Source organism: Vulpes lagopus, chromosome 1, assembly GCF_018345385.1.
Source record: "Vulpes lagopus strain Blue_001 chromosome 1, ASM1834538v1, whole genome shotgun sequence".
NCBI lineage: Eukaryota > Metazoa > Chordata > Mammalia > Carnivora > Canidae > Vulpes > Vulpes lagopus.
Window position 1 is genome coordinate 169,246,234 of NC_054824.1, and position 20,849 is coordinate 169,267,082.

Sequence of the window (20,849 nt, forward strand, 5' to 3'; positions counted from 1 at the left end):
TGCCTTGGTTTGTGCTGAATCTCTTTCTAGCTTCACTGCGCTTCTGCCCACAGTCTCCTCCTGCCCCTAGGACTATTCCGCAGTCTTGTCACTCATAACCACGTTCTGTTGGCGCTGGTGCAAGATGTTGTGTCTGGAACCCTCTCTCTCTCCCCACCCTGCACCATCCAGTCTTTCAGCCTAGGCTCAGTGGATCGGGAGTCCACACACATATGTTTTATTCCCCACTCCTCAAGGAGGCTCGGGCACATCACGCTTCTCGGTCCTACAGCAACATAATAGCTGTTGTCCCCTCCCGAACTACTTGGTTGTTGAAAGAATAATGCACATGATGTTGGATTTATGCATTACGTCCTGATGTTTTCTTAACACTGTCCTTGAGCCCGGCATAACTCGGTAGCAAGATTGATGGTGTTATATTTTAGATATTCCCAGGAAAGCTGAGAAAGGGAGGAATGTCACCAGGCAACATTCCAGGAGCACACAGGCTAGCTCGTCCCTGGTGCCTAGATTTGGAGCAGCCTCAAGTTTTGTGTTGTGGCCTGTGCTTTTCTAGGTGTTATATAATATTGCTTTCATGTATGGCAAGAACGAGGAGTGGAAAAAGGCTGAAGAACATTTAGCTTTGGCCATGAGCATGAAGTCTGAGCCGAGACATACTAAAATTGACAAAGCCATGGAATGTGTTTGGGTAAGTGTATGGGTGATGCGGGTGGCCAGAGGATTTTCACTGATTTTTATTTGTTTCTGTGGACATGTGGATTGAGAAACCATAGAAGTGGCGCTTTTACTTTCTCTGAGCTCTGGGTAACACCAATCTTGGGGTTCCATGTAGGATCTTGAACCTGGCAGTGCTGAGTAGCTGAGGCCTGGAGTTCAGGGACCTCTGTGGTGCCACTGCGGGGAGCAGGGGACCAGAGGCTGGATCCCAGCACCGGAGGGGAGAGGCTGTGCCTGCTTGCTCACCTCTGAGTCCTCGAGGCCAGCCACAGGATGGCACTGTCACGGGCCTTGCTGGACCCTGGCCACCCTGTGTTTGTGGTGTCTCCCCTGCTGAGTGCCAGGCCAGCCCGAGCCGCGCAGGGTGGGGGCAAGGGCGGCTCCCCTAGGGAATAAGGGTCCTGAACGAATGACACAGACAGATGTCCACACAGTGTCCCAGGGGAAGGCCATATTGAAACCAACCGTTCGCACCGTAGACACTCTGAAATAATAAATGCTGTCTTTACACATTTAGAAAAACTGCTTTTATGAGGTTGTCTCAGTGAACCTTTGCATCCATTCAGGGAGGGAGGCAGGATGAGCATCATCACTCCCGTTTTACAGGTCAGAAAATAGGTGCTCTCTTCCTGTGTTGTAGAAACAGAAGCTCTACGAGCCAGTGGTGATCCCTGTGGGCAGGCTGTTTCGACCAAATGAGAGGCAAGTGGCTCAGCTGGCCAAGAAGGACTACCTAGGCAAGGCGACAGTAAGTAGGCTCCGTCGGCTTGGCCTGAGGCTCCTGTGCTGTGGGCCCTGTGCAGACCGGGCTGGGACAGGCTCCTGGGGTGAGGGCACCCCCTCTGTGGTGCTGCCCCGGGATGCGGCCTGAGACTGGATCCAGTGTGGGGCTCTCGCTGAAAGGTGGGCAGATGCCTCCAGCTTGCTGTCTCTAGGTTTCTCAGATTCCTCCCTTCCCGCCTGACCCTGGGTGAGAGCCACAGGGTTAGTCAGTCACAGGGTGCTGAGTCTCAGGGACTGAGCCAGGGCTAGAACATACAGCTCCGAGGCACTCAGTAAGCATGGGGAACCGGGTTCGAGAAACGAGCACAGCATACTCCTGGTTTGATGCTCCTTCTAGCCCCGCTTCCACAGCCCTGTGATTAGACTGCTTTGCAAACTGGGCTCCTTTAAATCCAGGTCTTAAATCCTCTCAGAGATGATCCAACACTCTAGATACAAAGCTGCGCTTGACTCTGACATGTCCGTAAGGCTAACGCTGCCCACTGGCTGGGTGGCTGGTTCTGGCAAGCAGCAGCATTCAGGAGCGCCTGGGTCAGTGGAAACACCCCTAAGCCCGTCAGTGGATGAGTGAATAAACAACATGTGATGTAGCCGTACGGTGGAATGGCCATAAAAAGGAGTGAAGTACTTGGGGCGCCTGGGTGGCTTGGTTGGTTAAACATCTGACTCTTGATTTCAGCTCAGGTCCTGATCTCAGGGTTGTGAGATTGAGCCCCGTGTCGGGCTCTGTGCTGGGCATAGAGCCTGCTTAGGATTCTCTCTCTCCTTCTGTTCCCCCCTCCTCCACTAAAAACAAACCAAAAAAGACCCCAAAACACAAAAGGAATAAAGCCCTGATACAAGTGACAGCATGTTCTCACCTTGGAGACATCACTCTAGGGGAAAGAAGCCAGGCACAGAAGCCACCTGTGACCTAATCCTATGTCTCTGAACGATCTAGAATGGGTAAACGCACACAAATAGAAGGCACATTGGTGATTGCCAGGTGCTGGGAGAAGGGGGCTGTGCACTAACCCCTTGGTGGGTGTGGGGTTATCTTCTGGGGAGAGGAACACATCTCAGAACTGGCTAGAGGTGGTGGTTGCACAGTAGTCTGAATGTTCTAAATGCTACCGCATTGTTCACTTTAAAATGGTTAATTTGGGACCCCTGGGTGGCTCAGTGGTTGAGCATCTGCCTTCGGCTCGGGGCGTGATCCTGGAGTCCCAGGATCGAGTCCCGCGTCGGGCTCCCTGCATGGAGCCTGCTTCTCCCTCTGCCTGTGTCTCTGCCTTTCTCTGTGTGTGTCTCTCATGAATAAATAAATGAAATCTTTAATAAATAAATAAGTTAATTTTATCTTATGTGAATTTCACCTCAATTAAATAAAAAAAAGGACAGAGAGAGAGAGAGAGAGAGAGAAAACGAGAGCGAGCGAGCCTGCCAGGCTAGCAGGGCTGGCAGGTGCTAGTTCCCGAGGTGCTGGCACCTCTACCCCGGGGGCCAGCGATCCCTCCCTTGCCACTGTCCGTCCACCTCTGGGGCCGGGCTCCGGTGAGAGAGGGTCCAGGGGACGAGAAAGGAGGGATCTTGGGGAGAACCACGCGGCCTGGGGAGACAGTGCTGGCCCGGCCCTCACGCCCTCCTCCCTCCATTCCAGGTGGTGGCATCTGTGGTGGATCAAGACAGCTTCTCGGGGTTTGCCCCTCTGCAGCCCCAGGTGAGGCAGCCCCCCCGCCAGATCCAGGTCTCCGGAGCTCTCTGGGGAGCAGCCCCCCGGGGAGATTGAAGGGCTCCTTCGAGGGGCCTGTCGGGCCGCGGGCCGGGGCTGCGGGGTCCCTCGTGGTCGCGGGTTCATGACTGCTAGGAGAACAAGGCGGTTCTAGGCTTCACCCCAAGTTCCCAGAAACCCACCCTCCTGCTTCCCCCACAACCCCGGTCCTCAGGCGTCTGCGTTCCAGGGGAGCGGCTGCTGACGGTCTCCCCGAGGCCTGGACTGTTCTCTCGGGAAGCCGAAGCACAAGCTGCGGAGGAGGTTGGGGCATCTTGGCAGAGGCAGGGGCTCGTGGGGGCCTTGTGGGGCCCGGGGCTCGAGGCTGTGGGCTGGTCCCGCAGCAGGGGACCCTTGGGGCACGGGGGTGCCCCGAGTGAGCCACGGCCTGGCCCGGTCTGGGCTCAGGGACGCGGCTCCAAGCGGATGGTGACAGTAGGCCCAGAGGAAGGTGGGCCCAGCCTGGCACCGGGCGGGGGGCGCGGGCGTGACCCCCCCTCCAGGCTGCACCCACCGGGTCACTCCCGCCGGCAGCGCCGACAGCCTCCCAGGGGCAGGGGGACCACGGCTGCCGGCCCGGAAGGTGACCAGCGCCGGGCCCCGGGGGGTGGGATGAGCCAAGGGCGACCGAGAGATTCAGGGTCCTTTGATGTGTTTCTTCACAATGAAACTGGAGAGAGGCCTGTGGAGGAGCCTGCACCCCACTGCACCCCCACACCCCGGCTGCAGGGCAGCTGGGGACTCCAACGGGAGGAAGAAGCCTAGGCCAGTGGACCCCTGATACCCGCTGGAGAGCAGGGCACACGCACTGGAGGGAGGTTTCTGGGTGGCCAGTGGATGCTGGGGGGGGGGGGTTCTAAACACCCGCAGGTGTCACGTGATACAGCAGACGTTAGTTCTAGAACAGAGCTTTTGGAAACTGTCCTAGGGCAGGGCCGGAGCTCAAGGTAAGCGGCACCCTTGGGATGCCGTGTTGCTCGGTGACGGCTGAAATTCGCCAGAAACCAGGAGTGGCTGGAGACGAATGGCTGTGCCAGTGAGGCCCGGCACCCGGGGGTGGTGGGAGGGGTTCTCTTCCAGGGTTTGGTCAGGGTGCACGGCGCCCTCCCCGTCCAGGTGCTCTGACCAAGCTCGAAATGCATTCTTTGACCTCCTGGTCCGGGAGAAGGCTCAGATTTCCGTTAACAGCCTCTTCTGTCCCCCCTCCTTCCCCTGTTGCCGCTCCCTCCATCCCTCCTGGATGTCCAACAGGCCGCTGAACCTCCACCCAGACCCAAAACCCCCGAGATCTTCAGGTAAGTTAGATTTAGCTCAGGACGCAGAATGTCCCAGCCCCAAGCCTTCACCGATGGCATAAAGGGGGGTGAAGAAGATGAAACTGGGGTCAGGGGCTAAGTCCTGTGCAATGTAGCCTAGGGTGTGCGCCCATCCTGTTCTCAAGGTTAGAATGGAGCGATGAGTGGGGGGCACGGGAGTCTTGACCATCGGGGTCTGGCTATGGCTACGTGGTGGCTCCTGTGCCCCCAGGTCCCTGTGCACAGCCACCCACAGATGAGGGCCACTGCTGAGAGCACAGGAGTGTCCGTGGGACGCAGCCCCTCGGGGGCCACAAGGCTGGCCAGAGCTGGAGCCGGCTGCAGCCTCTTCAGGAGACAGGGAGGCCAGAGCTTTCTGGAGCCCGGCGAGCGAAGCGGGGAGCTGGATGGTGTGTCCTTTCCCGAGGGGGTGTTTTTCACCTCCCTGTGGACACGTGGCCTCTGGAGGAGTAAGAGGAAGGGCTCAAGAGAAAGAAGCCATTCTTCTCTGGGATGCGAAGGCCAGAGTGACACAACTTCCAGCTATCTTAAGAATTTGCTCTAAGTAGAGAGGCAAGCGGGTCCCCCACCCAGTAAAGAGGATTTCGTAAAGAATGAAAACGTACCACAGCGACTATGAAAATGAGGGGGCCGAGGAGCTCACGCTAACAGCCCTGGAGGCGTCTGTCTCCCCCACGTGTATAAAGAGCCGGGTGTTTGGAAACAGAAAGTGGGGTGAGGGGAGGGGGGCGGAGGGGGAGTGAGCGGGAGCCTCCAGCCAGAGCAGGTGCATCAGACAGCGGCCAAGCGGGGTGCAGTCACACGGTCCCAGGAGGCCCACACACACCCGGGAGCCTCCACGAGCCAAGTGGGTCTGGGGGAGATGGTGAAGGGGCAACGACATGGCCTAGCACACAGCTGGCGGCCCCAGGACACCTGCACACCCCCCACTCCCCGCAGCTGGCCCCCTGCTCTTCACCCTCCTCCAGTGGGCCGCTGGCTGTGCCGCCAGGTGACTCGGCCTCCCTGGGCCCCACTCCCCCTCTCGCCCAGCTGGCTGCCACCTGCCCCACCTCTGTGTCCCCCTCCATCCGGCCCAGCGCCCCCAGGGAGCTTCCTCCGCAGAAGGGAATGGAGGGCAAGGAGGGCAGGGCCTGAGAGTCCCGGTTGTTTCGTGTCATTCACTCCTGTCCCCCTGCCTGTGTGCTCATGGGCCTGTTCACACGCGGGTTCAGGCCCGGTCCTGCTCAGCGCCCCGGGCAGCCAGAGGCGGAGCGAGGGGTGCCCGGAGGTGCCTGCTGGCCCCACGGCCGCTCTTGCTTGCCTCCCCGCGCAGGGCTCTGGAAGGGGAAGCTCACCGTGTGCTGTTTGGGTTTGTGCCCGAGACGCCGGAGGAGCTGCAGGTCATGCCAGGGAACATCGTCTTTGTCTTGAAGAAGGGCAATGATAACTGGGCGACGGTCATGTTCAACGGGCAGGTACTCGGAGGACCAGGGGGTGGGTCCTTGGCCATGCGATGTGGCAGCAAATGGCAAAGCTTCCCGAGGAGCCCTCCCCGCTGCCTCCGTGCAGGCGGCCTCCCCTCCTTCGTCTGTCTGCCCACCCCTCGCCCACCCCAAGCCCACCCCTCGCCCAGGCTCTGGGCTGTTTGGTGCAACGGGGACGATGGGTACTAATGAATGCAACTCTGTCTTCCCCCCCTCTGATTCCGGGATGCTGCACCCCAGAAGGGGCTCGTTCCCTGCAACTACCTCGAGCCAGTGGAGCTGCGGATCCATTCTCAGCAGCAGCCCCAGGTAACAGGGTGCCAAGGCTGGCCCCATCCCCGCCAGACTCTGCCATGAGAGGGGGCACGGGCAGGGTGGAAAGGGTGCTGTCCTGTCACCAGTCCAGAGTCCACCTGGGGTTGGCACCAGCTGCCCAGGGCTGAACCTGGGGGTGAAGGAGAATGCAGATGTGCTGAGTGGAGGTGTCTGGGACCTATTGGGCCCACCCACCTCTCTGATTCCTCCCGGTCTAGGGTGACTCGGGACCCAAAGACTATTGTATAGGAAGGTCACATCTTCCCGGGAATGTCCTCTTCACTTGGAACAGTCAGCGAGTTGGCTGGTGAAATGCCATGGCCAAAGGGAAGTCTGTTTTAGAGCGTGGAGTCAGAGTAGGCCTCACAGCCCCTGCTTCTCCATCACTCCTCAGAGGCCTGCCCTTTGTCGGGGGTCTTGGCTGGACCTGAGCCGCCATGTAGGTGACCGATTGCAGGGGAGCCTGTCCCTCTGGAGACCGCGCAGCCAGTGTCTTCCGTGGGCTTGGCCCTCCCTGGTTGGAGTTAACCGTACCCCGATGACTTGGAATGTTTTAAATGCCACACAAATGAGAAGGGGACTGTTTCCTTTGAAGGGGCCAGATGTGGGGCGAGAGGGTGAACTAAGACAAGACTCAGGGCCCTACTTACCTCATCTCCTGCAGGTCTCCAGTGTGGCTGAGAAGGGTAGGTAGGCAGCAAGGGCCTTTTAGGTGGGGGTTAGGGTTCTTATTTCTCCTGGGATTGGTTTCCACCAGGCCAACCCTGCCTCCCCTTTAACCAGCACTTTCCTCAGTCTCCCCTGAATGTTGCCACTGCTCCAGCTTTTAGGAAGTCGTTTGCCTCTGGCTCCTTTCCATGGCCCCTCTCTCCGCCCCCCCACTCCTACCTAAGATCTTTATCTGAACGTCCTTGCCATGTCTGTCACCTCCAGGAGGAAGCCTCCCCAGAGTCTGATATCCCAGCTCCTCCCAGCTCCAGTGCTCCCGGAAGACCCCAGTTACCACCAGGTTGGTGTTCCTGGAACAACATCGTTGGCCTGGGTGTGGGAACACTCCGGGCTGCTTCCTGACAGCATTGCTCTCCTAGTCTTCTAGGAAATTCTGGTTTCTTCTCCACCCAGCATACGGCTCAGCTTAGGACCACACAGCCCCAGGGCCCCTCTCTCCTGTGCCACCCACCCACCTGAAACCTAGGAAGTAGATTCCCTTTCTCCCTACTTACTCCAGAACATCCACAGGCTTGGGTAAATGTAGCTGGTTCCTGGGGGGCAGGGAGTGTCCAGACCCTTCAGTCCGTAGGTACGGATATCATGCCCCAGCAGAAAAGGCTGAAGTCACTGCACATGCTTACCTCAGAGGGGGCTGGAGTGGCAGTTTTCAAATGTCCAAGGAGCTCTCTCTGGAAAAGAACTGCTCTGCAGAGCCCCGAGGGATAGACAAAGAGCCAAGGGCTGATGTGAAAGGACGTTCTCCTGATGTCTGGAGAGGGCTGCGTTGGGAAGTAAGGGGCTTTGGGTCACAAATTGGCAGCTTAACCTGATTCTGGATGAGTGCTCAGTAGAGATGCATCCAACAGGTCGTTTGTCCAGATTCTAGATCCATGATTGTTAGCCTGGAGAGCACCAGAACCCTTTGGGAGGCTCTCCACACCGACATTTTTATTTTGAAAACTGTCAAACCTACAGATTGAAAGTTGAAAGTGTAGTACAAGAAACAACAGAATCCTTTCACCTAAATTCACCAATTGTACCAGGTACTTGACCTCCTCCCCCACCCCCAACCACTTGAAAGGAAGTTACAGACTCATGGCACTTCACCCTACACGTGAGCATTATCCTAGTCTCCTGCATAACCACAGCGCAATTGTTATATCTAGGGCATTGGACATTAATATAATATTATAGAGTGTATACATTTCCCCGATTACCCCTCAAAACATCCTCGATAGCTTTTTTGTTTTTAACTTTTCTGTCCAGAGGCCCATCGACGATCACATATTATTAACCTAGGAAAATGTTATGAATATAGATTCCCAGGCCTTTGATTCTGAATCTTTTTAGAATTGGCACTGAGCCTCAGAATCTATATTTCTAGAAAAAAACAAAACAAAACAACCCTTCCAAGTAGTTCTGAGGATTGGCTGGGTATGAGATCAGTGGTTGTTTTTTGTTTTTGATCAGGCTTCCTCTACGTGAGTATCTTTATGTAGACCTCTCTTATATAAATTATGTGCATACTGTCATTTTAATGCATCATGCACATCAGGTAACATGCACCAAAATAAGGACAAGGTAAAAATAGGTGGTTCTAATGCTGCTTGTGACTCCTGCTTCATCTTGCACTCTCTCCTTTCGTTGCTCAGAGCCCACTGGTTTAACTGGACTTCGGGGTCCCTGCTAACCCCACATGCTGTGTGTTTCCTAAAGGCAGGGACTGGGTTCATCTGTGTGTTTGTGCTTTGCCCTGCACATTTCCCTTGAGTGTGATTCCCCCGCAGTTTATTAAGGTTAGGAATCGCCCCAGAGAGTAAAGGTAGGATTAGGTCCTGATCTAAGAAGTTTCGTTCTGTGGAAGGCAGGGGCTGGCCAGGAGTCTTCATTCATCTTCTTTTGTTTTACTCCCTAACTTCTCCATTTAGGTCAAAAAGAAAAAGAGCCCAAGGTAAGCTTCTTCCTTGTACTATTTCAAGTGGTAGAGAAAGGCAAAGCTGAGGCTGTCCACCGTGAGCATGTCCCCCTGGGTTACATATAGGAAGAGTCCCAAAGGAAGGGTGGACCAGTTACCTCCATGCACACCCACAGTCCATGGGCTAGGGACTCCCGCAGTGACTTACTTCCCCGCCTCCGTGCACACATTTCCTACTGGCCCGCAGTGCGTGGGCCAGGTCTCCTGGCTCAGTAGGAATTCCTATCCAGGCGACAGTGGGGCTAAGGACCTCTGACCTTTACGTTACTGTGAACCCCGTTAGCTCTTGGCCTCTCCCTGCCGCACAGAATGCTCCCTGCGATCAGGATGTGGCTAAGAGGAGGCCACAGAGGCTCAGGAGTTCCTTCTGCTTCCTCTCCCCTCAGGACGTAAAGCTCAGCGTTCCCATGCCCTACACGGTCAAGGTGCACTACAAGTACACGGTGGTCATGGAGATTCAGGCCGACCTCCCCTACAGCCAGCTCCGGGACATGGTGGCTAAGAAGCTGGAGCTCCTACCGGAACACACCAAGCTGAGGTGAGTCCGGGAAGGTAGCGGTTAGGGGTACCACTGGGGGCCTGTGCTGGCCTGGAGGACGGAGGAGAACGCTTTGGTACTGACGTTCTCTGGCGTGGTTCTTACTCCTCTCTCCCCAGCTATCGGCCTCCGGACAGCCATGAGCTGGAGCCCCTTTCAGAAGATAACATGAAGGCTGCGTGGGGCCAAGTGAGAAACTACTGCCTGACTCTGTGGTGTGAGAACACAGTGGTGAGTGCAGTGAGGCCAAGGGCAGCCAAGGTCCTGCGTCTGTCGGGCCACTTCCCCGACAACCATCCAGCATTTACCGAGCACCATCCGTGAGCCTGGCATCGTGCTTGGTGTCGAGGGTACGGGGGGTCACGAGCCACAGCTCTGCCTCCCTTTCACCCGCACCCCGGTTGCAGCCAGGAGAGGGTTCCCCGCAAGACAAGAGCAGGCCCGACAATGCACAGAAAGCCTCTGAGTCCCTTCTGCTGGCACCGAACTGTTCCAAGGTTAGGCCCGTCACGATCAGGCAAGGGCGGAATGAAATCCTAGCTGGAGGCCGAGCACAAAGCCGTTTTGCACTGTGAGTTTCCACGGGGAAGAATACTTGAGGGTGGAAGATAAGAGTGAGCGTTTATTTCACAAAGAGGTGATTTGGATTACAACATCCTACTAACAGCAAGTGTCTGTTGAGAGCTTCCCATGGGCCAGACACCGTGCTAAGTGCATGCGGAGCATTCGTCCTTGTAGACTCCACAGCTCTGTGAGGTATTACTATCTCATTTCATAGTTCAGGTAACAAGGCAAAGAGAGGTCACCTTGACCAAGATCACATGGCTGGTTGGTAATGGAACTGCGGCCCGATGGGTATTTTGACTCCAGAGCCTATATTCTTGAACCTGTTTCTAGATCCCAGGGCCTAGAATAGAGTTAACTCTTTGGCCAGTAAGATTAAGGGAGTTAGGGGCAAAGCTAGAGGCTAGAAGTAGTAGCTACACATTAACACTCTTGACTTTGTCCCTTTGTCTCCAAGGAGAAAAGTTGCTATTTCTTTTTGTGGTTGATGTTAATTCCCTCCCACAACCATGGCCCCTGAAAATCATCCACCTGTATTGTCAACATAACAACATATTTTTTTTTAGCCTTTTATGTAATTTCATATAGATGGCTGTACAGTATATATATTCATATGTATATGCTGTACATATAAACTTTTGCTTTAATAGTCCACTTCAGTAGATACTTTTCCATTTTTATATATACTTTTTTTTTTAATTTTTATTTATTTATGATAGTCACACAGAGAGAGAGAGAGGCAGAGACACAGGCAGAGGGAGAAGCAGGCTCCATGCACTGGGAGCCTGACGTGGGATTCGATCCCGGGTCTCCACAGGATCGTGCCCTGGGCCAAAGGCAGGCGCCAAACCACTGCGCCACCCAGGGATCCCCATTTTTATATATACTTTTGTGTTATAATAGTCCTTTTCTTCTGATGGCTAATGGTATTGCTACACAATATTCCACAGTATAATCTGTTTATTGATTCACCTGTTGGTGGGCATTTGGATTCTTTCCAGTGTTTGTCTAGTGACATTTATTCTTCATCAAACATTTGTCGAGCTTTACTACTCTTTAGATAGGCACTGGAGATAGAAACACTAACAAGACACAGGCTCTTCTTGGGGGAAAGACAAGAGAGGACATGATTATAAAGCGTGTGTAAGTAAACTGATGGAGATGCAAGAATGGAGTACTGTAAGCACATGGGTGTCTCACCCAAAAATGCTGAGGGAAAGTGGGACAAGGCAATATTCAATGGTCTTTCTGGAGGAAACGATGCTGAAATTGTCTTGAAGCTTAGCCTTAAAATGGCACATAGAAACTAGCAAGATGGAGGTGGTTAGGATGCTTTCTATAGATGGAAGAGCAGAGGGAAGACCCTAAGAGTTGGCAGTGGGTGAAGGGCTCAGTGGTTCCAGACACAATAGGGGGATCTGGGAGATAGGTTGGCAAGGCAGCAGGGCCACATCATGGAAGGTCTTGCACCTGCTGCACTCGGATGAGGTGAGCAGGGGAGAAAATAGGATGGATGATTCAGGGGCATAAGAGCAAGGCGAGGGGGCCTCTGGGAGGCTGGCTGGCTGGCTGGTCCCCAGTGTGGATACAGCCCTCACACTGGGGAGTCCCAACACACAGTCAAGGAGACCACAGTCTCCACTGACCAAAGCCACTGTTAGCTGGGGTCCTCCCTCGGACACCTTCATTCTCCCCTCGCTCCCCCACTCACCTGTTTCCTGCTTTAGCATTTTTAGATGGTGGCAGCTGCAGTTACATCAGTAGGGGGTCTAAAATTCAACAGGTCCTATGCAAACCCTTTGGGGAGCTACTGGTTTTCACCTCTGAATGGATTTTGCACCATGGAAATGACCACAATGGCAAAGCTATCGCAGACCATCTGGGCTGGGACCGTGGGCCCTGTTGGGGCAGAGTCCCTCTCTAAATCCTCATGGCCACAGCTGGGCAGGAACTCCTGCTTAGTTAGGGAAGGGTCTCTTTGGTAGAGTCTCACTGAAATCAGACACATTTGCTGGGAAAGACAAGTGAGTGGGAGAGGAGGAAGTAAAGAGGGTGGGCCTGGAGGAAGCCCCAGCGTGGTGGTATCTAAGAGTTCGGAAAATTGCATTCAGGAAGGATGGCCCCTGGACTCACCTGCGAGGACAGGCCCCAGGACCCTGGGTGGGGGAGGGGTGGAGGGGGGTTGTTCTAAGAGGGGCCAGGGCAAGGGGCCCTTGGAAGTCTGAAAGGTCATCCTAAGGTTTTCCGTGGTCTGTCTTGGGTAATCCTTTCCATAGTGTCTTGAAAGGATTCCGCCTACCAGTCCTGCTCTAAATGTGAATTACTTCCCTTGAAAGGTTTATTGTTTTTAATTATCGTTAATTTTTGTTCTTTGAAGAGAGCATCAGTCTAATCAGTGGCTATACGTGGCTAAATTCCCAACACAGTCTTTTTGGGACTCAATCCAGCTTCAGAGGTCCTTGCTGAGCATTCTTTATCACTACCCCTTACTCTTGGAAACGGCAAGTCAGGATGTTCTCCTTCACTTACTAGAAGAGCAGGAAAATGAACAATCATTTGCTAAGTATCTACTCTATGCAGGAACACTTACCATTAACCAAGTTTATAGATGTCTATATACATAGTCTAGTTCTGTCAGAGTGTTTAATAATTTTTAGCTAGGGGTGCTCGGGTGGTGCAGTCAGTTGAGCATCCGACTCTTGGTTTTGGCTCAGGTCGTGATCTCAGGGTTGTGGGATGGAGCCCTGCATCAGGCTCCTGTGCTGACTCATGCGTGTGCTCTCTCTCAAATAAAATCTTTTAAAAAAAATAATTGTTAGTTATTACCGTTCTACATCGTATCACTTCATTCCTCTAGCCTCTATTTCAGGTGAGGGAAGTTCAGAAGGGTACACCACTTGCTCAGGGACACACAGCTTGTGGGCAGCGGAGCTGGGATACAAACCCAGGCCTTTAGACTCCTTAGGGCCATTTCCATCTCACTGTCCTGCCTTCCAAGAGAACAAGCGACAAGCGAGAACAAGCAACATTCAGAAGTGAGAACTTTGAATATTCAGTACAGCATGTACCCTTGAAGGTTTTTTTTTTCTTCTTTCCTTCCTTTTTTCCTTTCCATTCTTCCCTCTTTCCTTTTTTAAAGATTTTATTTATTTGAGATAGAGTGGGAGAGAGAGAGAGAGAGAGCGGGTGCACGCACAAGTAGGGTGAAGGCAGAGGGAGAAGCAGACTCCCCGCTTAGCAGAGCCCCATGTGAGGCTTGATCATGACCTGAAAAGCAGATGCTTAACTGATCCAGGTGCCCCCCCCCCACAGGGTTTCTAATGCAGGTTTGTTAAATCCTATGATTTGCATCTCTAGAAACTGCATCGTTCTTTTTTCAACATTTGTGGATCAAATAGCAACTAAGATGTGTCGTTACATATATGAGGAAACAAAACCTTTTTCATGATCTTAGAAAGACGGGGGATCCCTGGGTGGTGCAGCGGTTTGGCGCCTGCCTTTGGCCCAGGGTGCGATCCTGGAGACCCGGGATCGAATCCCACGTCGGGCTCCCGGTGCATGGAGCCTGCTTCTCCCTCTGCCTACGTCTCTGCCTCTCTCTCTCTCTCTGTGACTATCATAAATAAATAAAAATTAAAAAAAAAAAAAGACGGTATGGTACTCTTCAGGGTTTCTCAGACCTTCGTAAGTATGAGACTCACCTAGAGAGCTTGTTAAAAAGCAGATGGTGGGGCCCCACATGCTGTGAATTTGTGATTTAATAGGTTTGTGATGGGGCCAGGAATTTACATATTTAACAAGGTCCCTAGTGTTGTGGGTGCTGGGGAGAGGTGTTGGATTCCAAGTTAGAAACTCAGGTGACTTTGGGTTCTGTCGCTTGTGACTCAATCTCTTTCCAACTGCAAAGAAGTAACAGTAGTACCTATCGGTAGGATAGGATTAGAGCTTTTTCAGGATTTCTGTAAGAGTTTAAAACTATATGGTCCTGCAGACCTTTTGGGTTCATTTATCCAACCATCCAATATTCATAAAGTACACGTTAGGTCTATGCTAAGGATTGACCACAAACTTGGCCTTCGTGAGTTTATATCCTAGGCGCTATGTTGCCATTTCACTGATTCCTTTAGTGATGTTCAATGTTCACTGGCCAAAAAGTTAGGAAAACTAACAGACCTTTTATTATTTCAGGGTGACCAAGGCTTTCCAGATGAGCCCCACGAAAGTGAAAAATCTGAAGCTAATAACCAGGAAACAGAACCTACGCTTAAGGAAGGAGGCCATGTGGTAGCACTCTTCACTTATGAGGCCACCCAGCCAGAAGACCTGGAGTTTCAGCAAGGGGACATAATCCAGATTATATCAATGGGTAAGTAGTACTCCTGGATCATAGAAACTAATTCCCATGTTAGCAGCAATAAATTCAAGGGAAGAGAGAAACATTAATAACCTACAAACCAAACTTTAGCCAGTAGTTTCAATCTCCTTCCTAGCTTTCAGCTGGAAGCAGCAAAATGGAGTGCTTAGCCTTTCTATCTGTTGCTCCAACGGCAGAGAAGCAACAAATGGCACTCAGTAACATTTTGATCATTAAAGATGGCTGTCTTGGAAGCCATGCATGCGCATTCCCAAAGTGAACCAACTGGAAGGTGGCTGGAAATCATTTTGCCTTTGCACAAAGCCATCGGATAGTTTTCTCCAAACTGTAGTTCTTTGAATTGATGTACTTTTTGAGGACGAGGGAAGAAGTGGGTAGATTTTGCCTTAGAAGAAGCTATTCGACATTGCTTTGTGTCTCTGGTGACTTTCCTGACCCTGTTAGGAATCAAACACACTACACACTGGAACAGTGTAAGTGGAGAGTTCTAACTTAGAGCTTCTCAAACTTCAGTATGCCCAAGCACCCTTTCAAGAGTTAAATAAAATTTCTTGGCCCAGCAACCAGAGATTCTGATTCAGGTGTGGGGTGGGGCCCACCAAGTCTGCATTTCTAACAAGCTTCCAGTGTGATGCTTGTCTCTTGACTGTGAGAAGCACTGCTCTAATTCAGGGTTTGACATAATCTTATTTCTATGCTTCAAAACAAGTAAGAATCCCATCAAAAGTTTTGTTCAAATGGGAGAAATATGCATTAGTAATGCAGAGTAGTGAAAACAAATACCATTACAAATTATGACAGAAAATCCAACAGATTAAGAAATGAGATTTTTAAAGCTAGTGAGGTATACAATTGTGTGGCAATTGACTCAAAATACGAGTAATAAAGAGGCAGGGTACACTGGCAGTGCCTATCTTCTGTTAGGGCTTAGTGATACTTTAAAAATGGTGCTGAGAGTTACTATCAACCAACCAGCTACATTGTCCTTGTTTTTTTTTTGGGGCGGGGAGGGGTTGGGATGAGATAAAAACTAGGAACACACAGAAAACCTTCTAAGTAGATATGAAGAGAAAAAAGGTGGCATATTCCTTACTGTGTCTGACTCTTGATCTGGTTCAGTTTGTAATCTCAGGGTCCTGGGGTCTAGCCTTGCCTCAGTCTCCATTCTGTGGGGAGTCTGCTAGATTTCTCTCCCTCTGCTTCTCCTACTCACTGCCTCCTCCCCTCCCCCCGCAATCCTCTCTCTAAATCTTAAAAAAAAAAAAATCGTAAGGAAAATACCTTTATAGCACTGTGCTATATCAAAAAAATCTGTGTATAAGTGGACCCTCATACCTCAAACTGAGATTGTTCAACAATCTACTGTATTATTATTATTATTATTATTTTTGAGAGAGCAAGCCAGAGGTAGGGGAACAGGGAGAGAGAGAATCTTAAGCAGGCTCCATACACAGCATGGAGCCCAACGCAGGGCTTGATCTCACAACCCTAAGATTATGACTTGAGCTGAAATCAAGTCAGACGCTTAACCAACTAAGCCACCACAAAGATCTGTATTGAATTAACGGTATGCCCCTTTCAATATAGTCAGAATAAAGATTCCTAACAGGGATCAAACTCTTCTGTTAGAAAAAAAAAATACTATCTCAAGACTTATTGTTCAATTTTTTTTTCATCTTATTTTACTGGCAACTTTTTGAAAGATCTAATTGATTTTCTGTATTTTATTCCTTATCATACATAAGACAGAAACCAGTAAGATGGTGGAAGTCCTATGTTGACTCCTCCCTCAAATCACTTTCCAATATGGACTTTTCCCTGTTGGCACTACTAGGGGTGAAGGACTGCCAAAGATCTGTGTGGCATATCCAGATGAGATAATCTTCCTGTACTGGTTTTAGAAACCTATATATGTTTCCTTTTACCAGTGAACGAAGACTGGCTGGAAGGAGAGTGCAAAGGGAAAATTGGCATTTTCCCCAAAGCGTTTGTTGAAGAACATGCAACTACCGATTTGGAAAGCTCTCCTAGAGGAGTCTAAGATGTTCCATAACCTCCAAAGTTGGAGAAAAGTAACTATAATCATTTGTGAAGTTTAGCATGTCCCTGCAGTACTCTGTACCGACAGCACTGTTTAGAAATGTTAACTAATCCACTTTTTGCACTGAAAATTTAATCTAGTAGACAATGATGTGAGCATTTATCCTGATGATTACTATGGGCGAAGGGGGGTGGGAGTGGGTGGAAGTGCCTGGGAGGGCATGAGAGGGTCTTCTAGGGTGCTGATAATGTTTCTTGCTAGGAGTGCTGGCTACCCAAATGTGTTCACTTTGTAAAGGTTCACTGAGCTGTATGTAAATTTATTATTGGTGTACTTCTATATATGTGATACCCTAATAAAAAAACTTACAAAAATAAGACACCCAGAGTGCAGGCCCAATGCCTAAGTATAAATACCCTTATTCCTGTACCACTACAGTCACAGGTTCCTGGGCCTGAAGTAAACTTACAGGTAATTCAGATGGAATACACACAATTAACTTTCCTTTATTAAAAGTCTTATCGCTTAAACAGAACCTAAACTGAGTTAGGTTCCCATGGAAGTGTTTTCAATTCCATTCAGAATTAAAATACTGGTCTTCCATCCTCTCATACCTTCTCAGAAAGGGACATTTGTTGAGTTCGATACTGAGTATGTGCACTAACACTTAAGTGACGTAGAGAAGCCGCATTAGGGAAGCCACTTGGTCAGGACTACCCTGCTGACTAATGTTTTAGAATATGTACTACACGAATATACATGATAGAATGCTATGGTTTTATTCTGATTATCATTTAACCAAATGGCTTGATTTCCTAGGGTTAACTCAGGATTAACAAATACTAGACTTTAGAACCTAGCCTTCACTTCCCTCCCTCTCTCCAAGTGCTTGTGAAAAGCAGTTTAGGAGACAAGGTGTAGACAGAATCAACACAGAAGTGAGAGGCTTGCTGACCAATGTGAACACACAGACTGGCAGACCACGGCCCTGACTTCCAACATGCTGCTGCAGGCCTGGCAGGCTACCACTGGAAATTTTGGACACATCTTAAAGAAATGCAACCTCAAAGCTAAGAACACTAATTACTGTTGGGGCTAATCAGACTTAGTGATTCTTTTTTTTTTTTTTTTTTAAGATTTTATTTATTTATTCATGAGAGACAGAGAGGGAGGGAGGGAGAGAGAGAGGCAGAGACAGGCAGAGGGAGAAGCAGGCTCCATGCAGGGAGCCGGACGTGGGACTCGATCCCGGGTCTCCAGGATCACGCCCTGGGCTGAAGGTGGCACAAAACCACGGAGCCACCTGGGCTGCCCAAGACTTAGTGATTCTTAGAGACCAGAAAGAGAAACTATCTCTGCATTGCCCTACTGACAGTAAAAATAAGGATAAAAATGGAGGGTGATTAACTTATTTGCATAAGCCAATCTTATTAGATAAAAAAATTTTGACAGCTTTTTCTACCCATCCCTTTCCATAATAATGCACACAGGTTTGGAATGCTACTAAAAGCATAAATAACCCTGAAGTATACTCAATTTTTGACCATCTCTGCTTTCCCCTAGCTGACTTGTAAGTAGTTTAAACACTTGGGGTTTTGTTTTTAAGTAGGATATTCTTTCAGGTAAGAAAGGAAACAACGTACACACAGATCTGGTTGGAGAGAACATGGTTTAATTAAAGGCAAAGCTGATTTCAGCAGCTGCAGGTCTTGCACAGACAGACCAAAACAAAACAGAAAACAAAACAAAACAAAACAAAAAAAAAACACAAGAGAAAGTTTACTACACAAAACCAGTTTCTGATGAAGATTCTCCTCTCCCTCTTCATTACACTCCACATTGAGGATGATAAGGCGAGGAACCCCGCCCCAAGAATCAGAAAACATTCCAAACACCAAATTCTCATGCAGAAACGGGGCTGCAGATGGGACGTGGGCAGTACCGGGAGTGAGACAGTGAACCTGGCTAGCTCATCTAGGGTGCATGAATCAGGGACAGCTCAAACACTGGAATGTTGCAGCTGCCTGAATGCAGAGCTCAAACACACAAAGTGGGTCAAGGTAGCAGGAAAGGAGGCTTGGAAGGGCAGGGATGGGAGAGAGGTGGACACAGGGAAGGGGTTGGAGAGAAGCACAAAGGGTTTCATATTGCCATTGGGTGGGGGGCTTCACCCTTTCAGACCTTTCGGAAAAACAAAACAAAACAAAACAAAAACAAAAACAAAAACAAAACAGAAAACCCCAAACACCATGTCAAACTTAAAGAGCAATAATGTAAGCATACGGGGCTCCAACCACTCTCTGAAGAGCAATGAGCATTAATCTCACCCCTTCCATTGCTGGGGTTGCCCAGACTCCAGTGACAACCGGGGCTCCTGGATGTGCTTTGCTCTGCAGCTGTCTTCCAGTTTGTAAGTCCCACACTGACTCCACACACTCACACACACTCCCCCTCCCCCCAGGGAGAGCAGCTGGGCATGCGCGCACGTATACGCGCACGCGTGGGCGCACGCGTGGCACACACACACACACACACACACACACACACAGGAGAGACCTCCCAGAAATAGACCCTACCACTAGCACAGCAATTGGACATTTAGATTGTTTCCATAATTTCCCCTTAAAATATTACTTTTTCCAGGAACTAACAGAAATGCTGTCCTTCTGTTTCTACACAAGAGAATGTTCAGTCCTCTTTCCTTCTAATAAATACCAAATAAAAGTCTATTTTCCTTTCTTTCGCCTTTTCCAGAATGGACTTCGTTGTGTTTTCTTCTGTGCATGATGCACATGTGTCCATGTTGCCTTGAATTTCACTCTGAAAGTGGAAGTCAGGAGACGCAGCTGGGCAGGGGCCTGGCCTGTTGTGCACTATGCGGATGCCACTGCTTCCTTCCTCCTCAGACTGTCTTTCGGGCCCCAACTGCTGGACCCCATGCTGTTGCTTCTTGGCGAGATGTTGTACACATTAGGAATAGAAACAGTTACTAGCATACAGCATAGGGTAGGAAAGGGATGGAGGTAGGGACAAGAGGAGGTGGGTGGTAAGCAGGATAGGGTCACAAAAACCAATCAAACAGAAAAGAACCACACTGAAAGCTTCTACCTATTAAAATGTGTCAGGCCACGAATGGACCAGCCTGCCTTCTGTGAGACTGCTTGCTATGCTACCGTAAAATGTACAGGAATCAAAAACATTAATTTAAAATCCTACAGCAGTCATCTGCCAGTCCAGCCCAGCACCACCACCCACACTGCATCCTCGATTGGGGCTCGAGCACCTACAGAGTGAAGGGCATTTCCTGCTGGAGTCTCCAGGCCAGAGGAGGGCCTGCCAGAACCTTCCGAGTGAAAGTTGAGGCCTTGGACTCTCCCTCATGGAACACTTCCACTGGCTGAAGAGGTCAGTTTCCCCATCCTGTCACCACCAACCTCTCACAGGAGCAGTGCCCGGGGCTTTCCTTGCTACACACTGACTAGAAGAAGCACATCTGTGTGTGGAAGAATTCAGTGTGATATTTTACTACTGAGAGTAATAACAATAATAAAAGATGTTCGGGAATAATTTCAACTACATTCTCAGTCAGCAAAGCAATCATTAATGGATTCCTATTTTATTCCCCAAAGAGGAAAAAAGGACTGAGAAGTTCCCATTGGCTTCTCCCATCTGCCTCCCCTTCTCAGCTTTCACTTCCCTTGTGGCTGGGGACATGCACGATGGAGAAGGTGAGAGGCGGTGGTACCAGGTAACTGAGTGAGACAAACAGCAGTTCCTCTCTCCCTCCGGAAGGCCCCAGGGGGACGGAGAGTTCCTGATGGTTGTTTTCGTTTTGTTGCACTGCGACATTTCGTGCACACCCAGCACGCCGGTGGAACACTTACACCCTCTCGACAGCAAGAAACAGAAAAGAGGGCTGCCACCTGCAGGGGACTGTATGGGCCAGTCCTGCAGACCCAACATGCCATGGTTTATGGAGCCTTCATTCCCAGGGTTGCCACTCTGGCCTCAGTGTGGAGGGTTCATGGTGCCTTGTCCCCGCTGCTGCTTCTGCTTCTGCTGCATTAACAGCTGCTCCAGAGCGGAAGGTCCAGGATGCATCATGGAACTGGACCAGATAGACTGAAAAACAGCCCAGAGCTTGTGAGCAGTGGTCGAATGCCTGGATGTCTGTATAGGGATTTGTTTCTTGATCCTCGTCAAATATTAAGGCATTCATCTCCCAAGATCCCTATCCCCTGAAAGACCCAGCTATTAGACAAAGTTATTATAAAACTATCCTCAGAACCAGTTAG

General features: G+C 50.4%; 2 protein-coding genes across 8 annotated transcripts in view; one reads left to right on the forward strand and one right to left on the reverse strand.

The window, feature by feature from the left end:
* NCF2 (neutrophil cytosolic factor 2) overlaps positions 1 to 16,948 on the forward strand; it is a 29,984-nt gene extending 13,036 nt beyond the window's left edge. The window contains exons 4-15 of the mRNA XM_041767554.1: positions 557 to 691; positions 1,361 to 1,468; positions 3,143 to 3,202; positions 4,505 to 4,548; positions 5,885 to 6,026; positions 6,276 to 6,344; positions 7,284 to 7,359; positions 8,990 to 9,012; positions 9,423 to 9,574; positions 9,694 to 9,805; positions 14,327 to 14,504; positions 16,442 to 16,948. Of these exons, the coding sequence (XP_041623488.1) occupies positions 557 to 691; positions 1,361 to 1,468; positions 3,143 to 3,202; positions 4,505 to 4,548; positions 5,885 to 6,026; positions 6,276 to 6,344; positions 7,284 to 7,359; positions 8,990 to 9,012; positions 9,423 to 9,574; positions 9,694 to 9,805; positions 14,327 to 14,504; positions 16,442 to 16,554 (1,212 nt within the window). The 3' untranslated portion in view covers positions 16,555 to 16,948. The remainder of the gene's footprint in view (positions 1 to 556; positions 692 to 1,360; positions 1,469 to 3,142; positions 3,203 to 4,504; positions 4,549 to 5,884; positions 6,027 to 6,275; positions 6,345 to 7,283; positions 7,360 to 8,989; positions 9,013 to 9,422; positions 9,575 to 9,693; positions 9,806 to 14,326; positions 14,505 to 16,441) is intronic.
* A 1,258-nt stretch (positions 16,949 to 18,206) lies between these two features.
* SMG7 (SMG7 nonsense mediated mRNA decay factor) overlaps positions 18,207 to 20,849 on the reverse strand; it is a 94,837-nt gene continuing 92,194 nt past the window's right edge. For all 7 annotated transcript variants that reach the window (XM_041755580.1, XM_041755609.1, XM_041755613.1 and 4 more), the window contains one exon: positions 18,207 to 20,676. In XM_041755580.1, the coding sequence (XP_041611514.1) occupies positions 20,563 to 20,676 (114 nt within the window). In that variant the 3' untranslated portion in view covers positions 18,207 to 20,562. The remainder of the gene's footprint in view (positions 20,677 to 20,849) is intronic.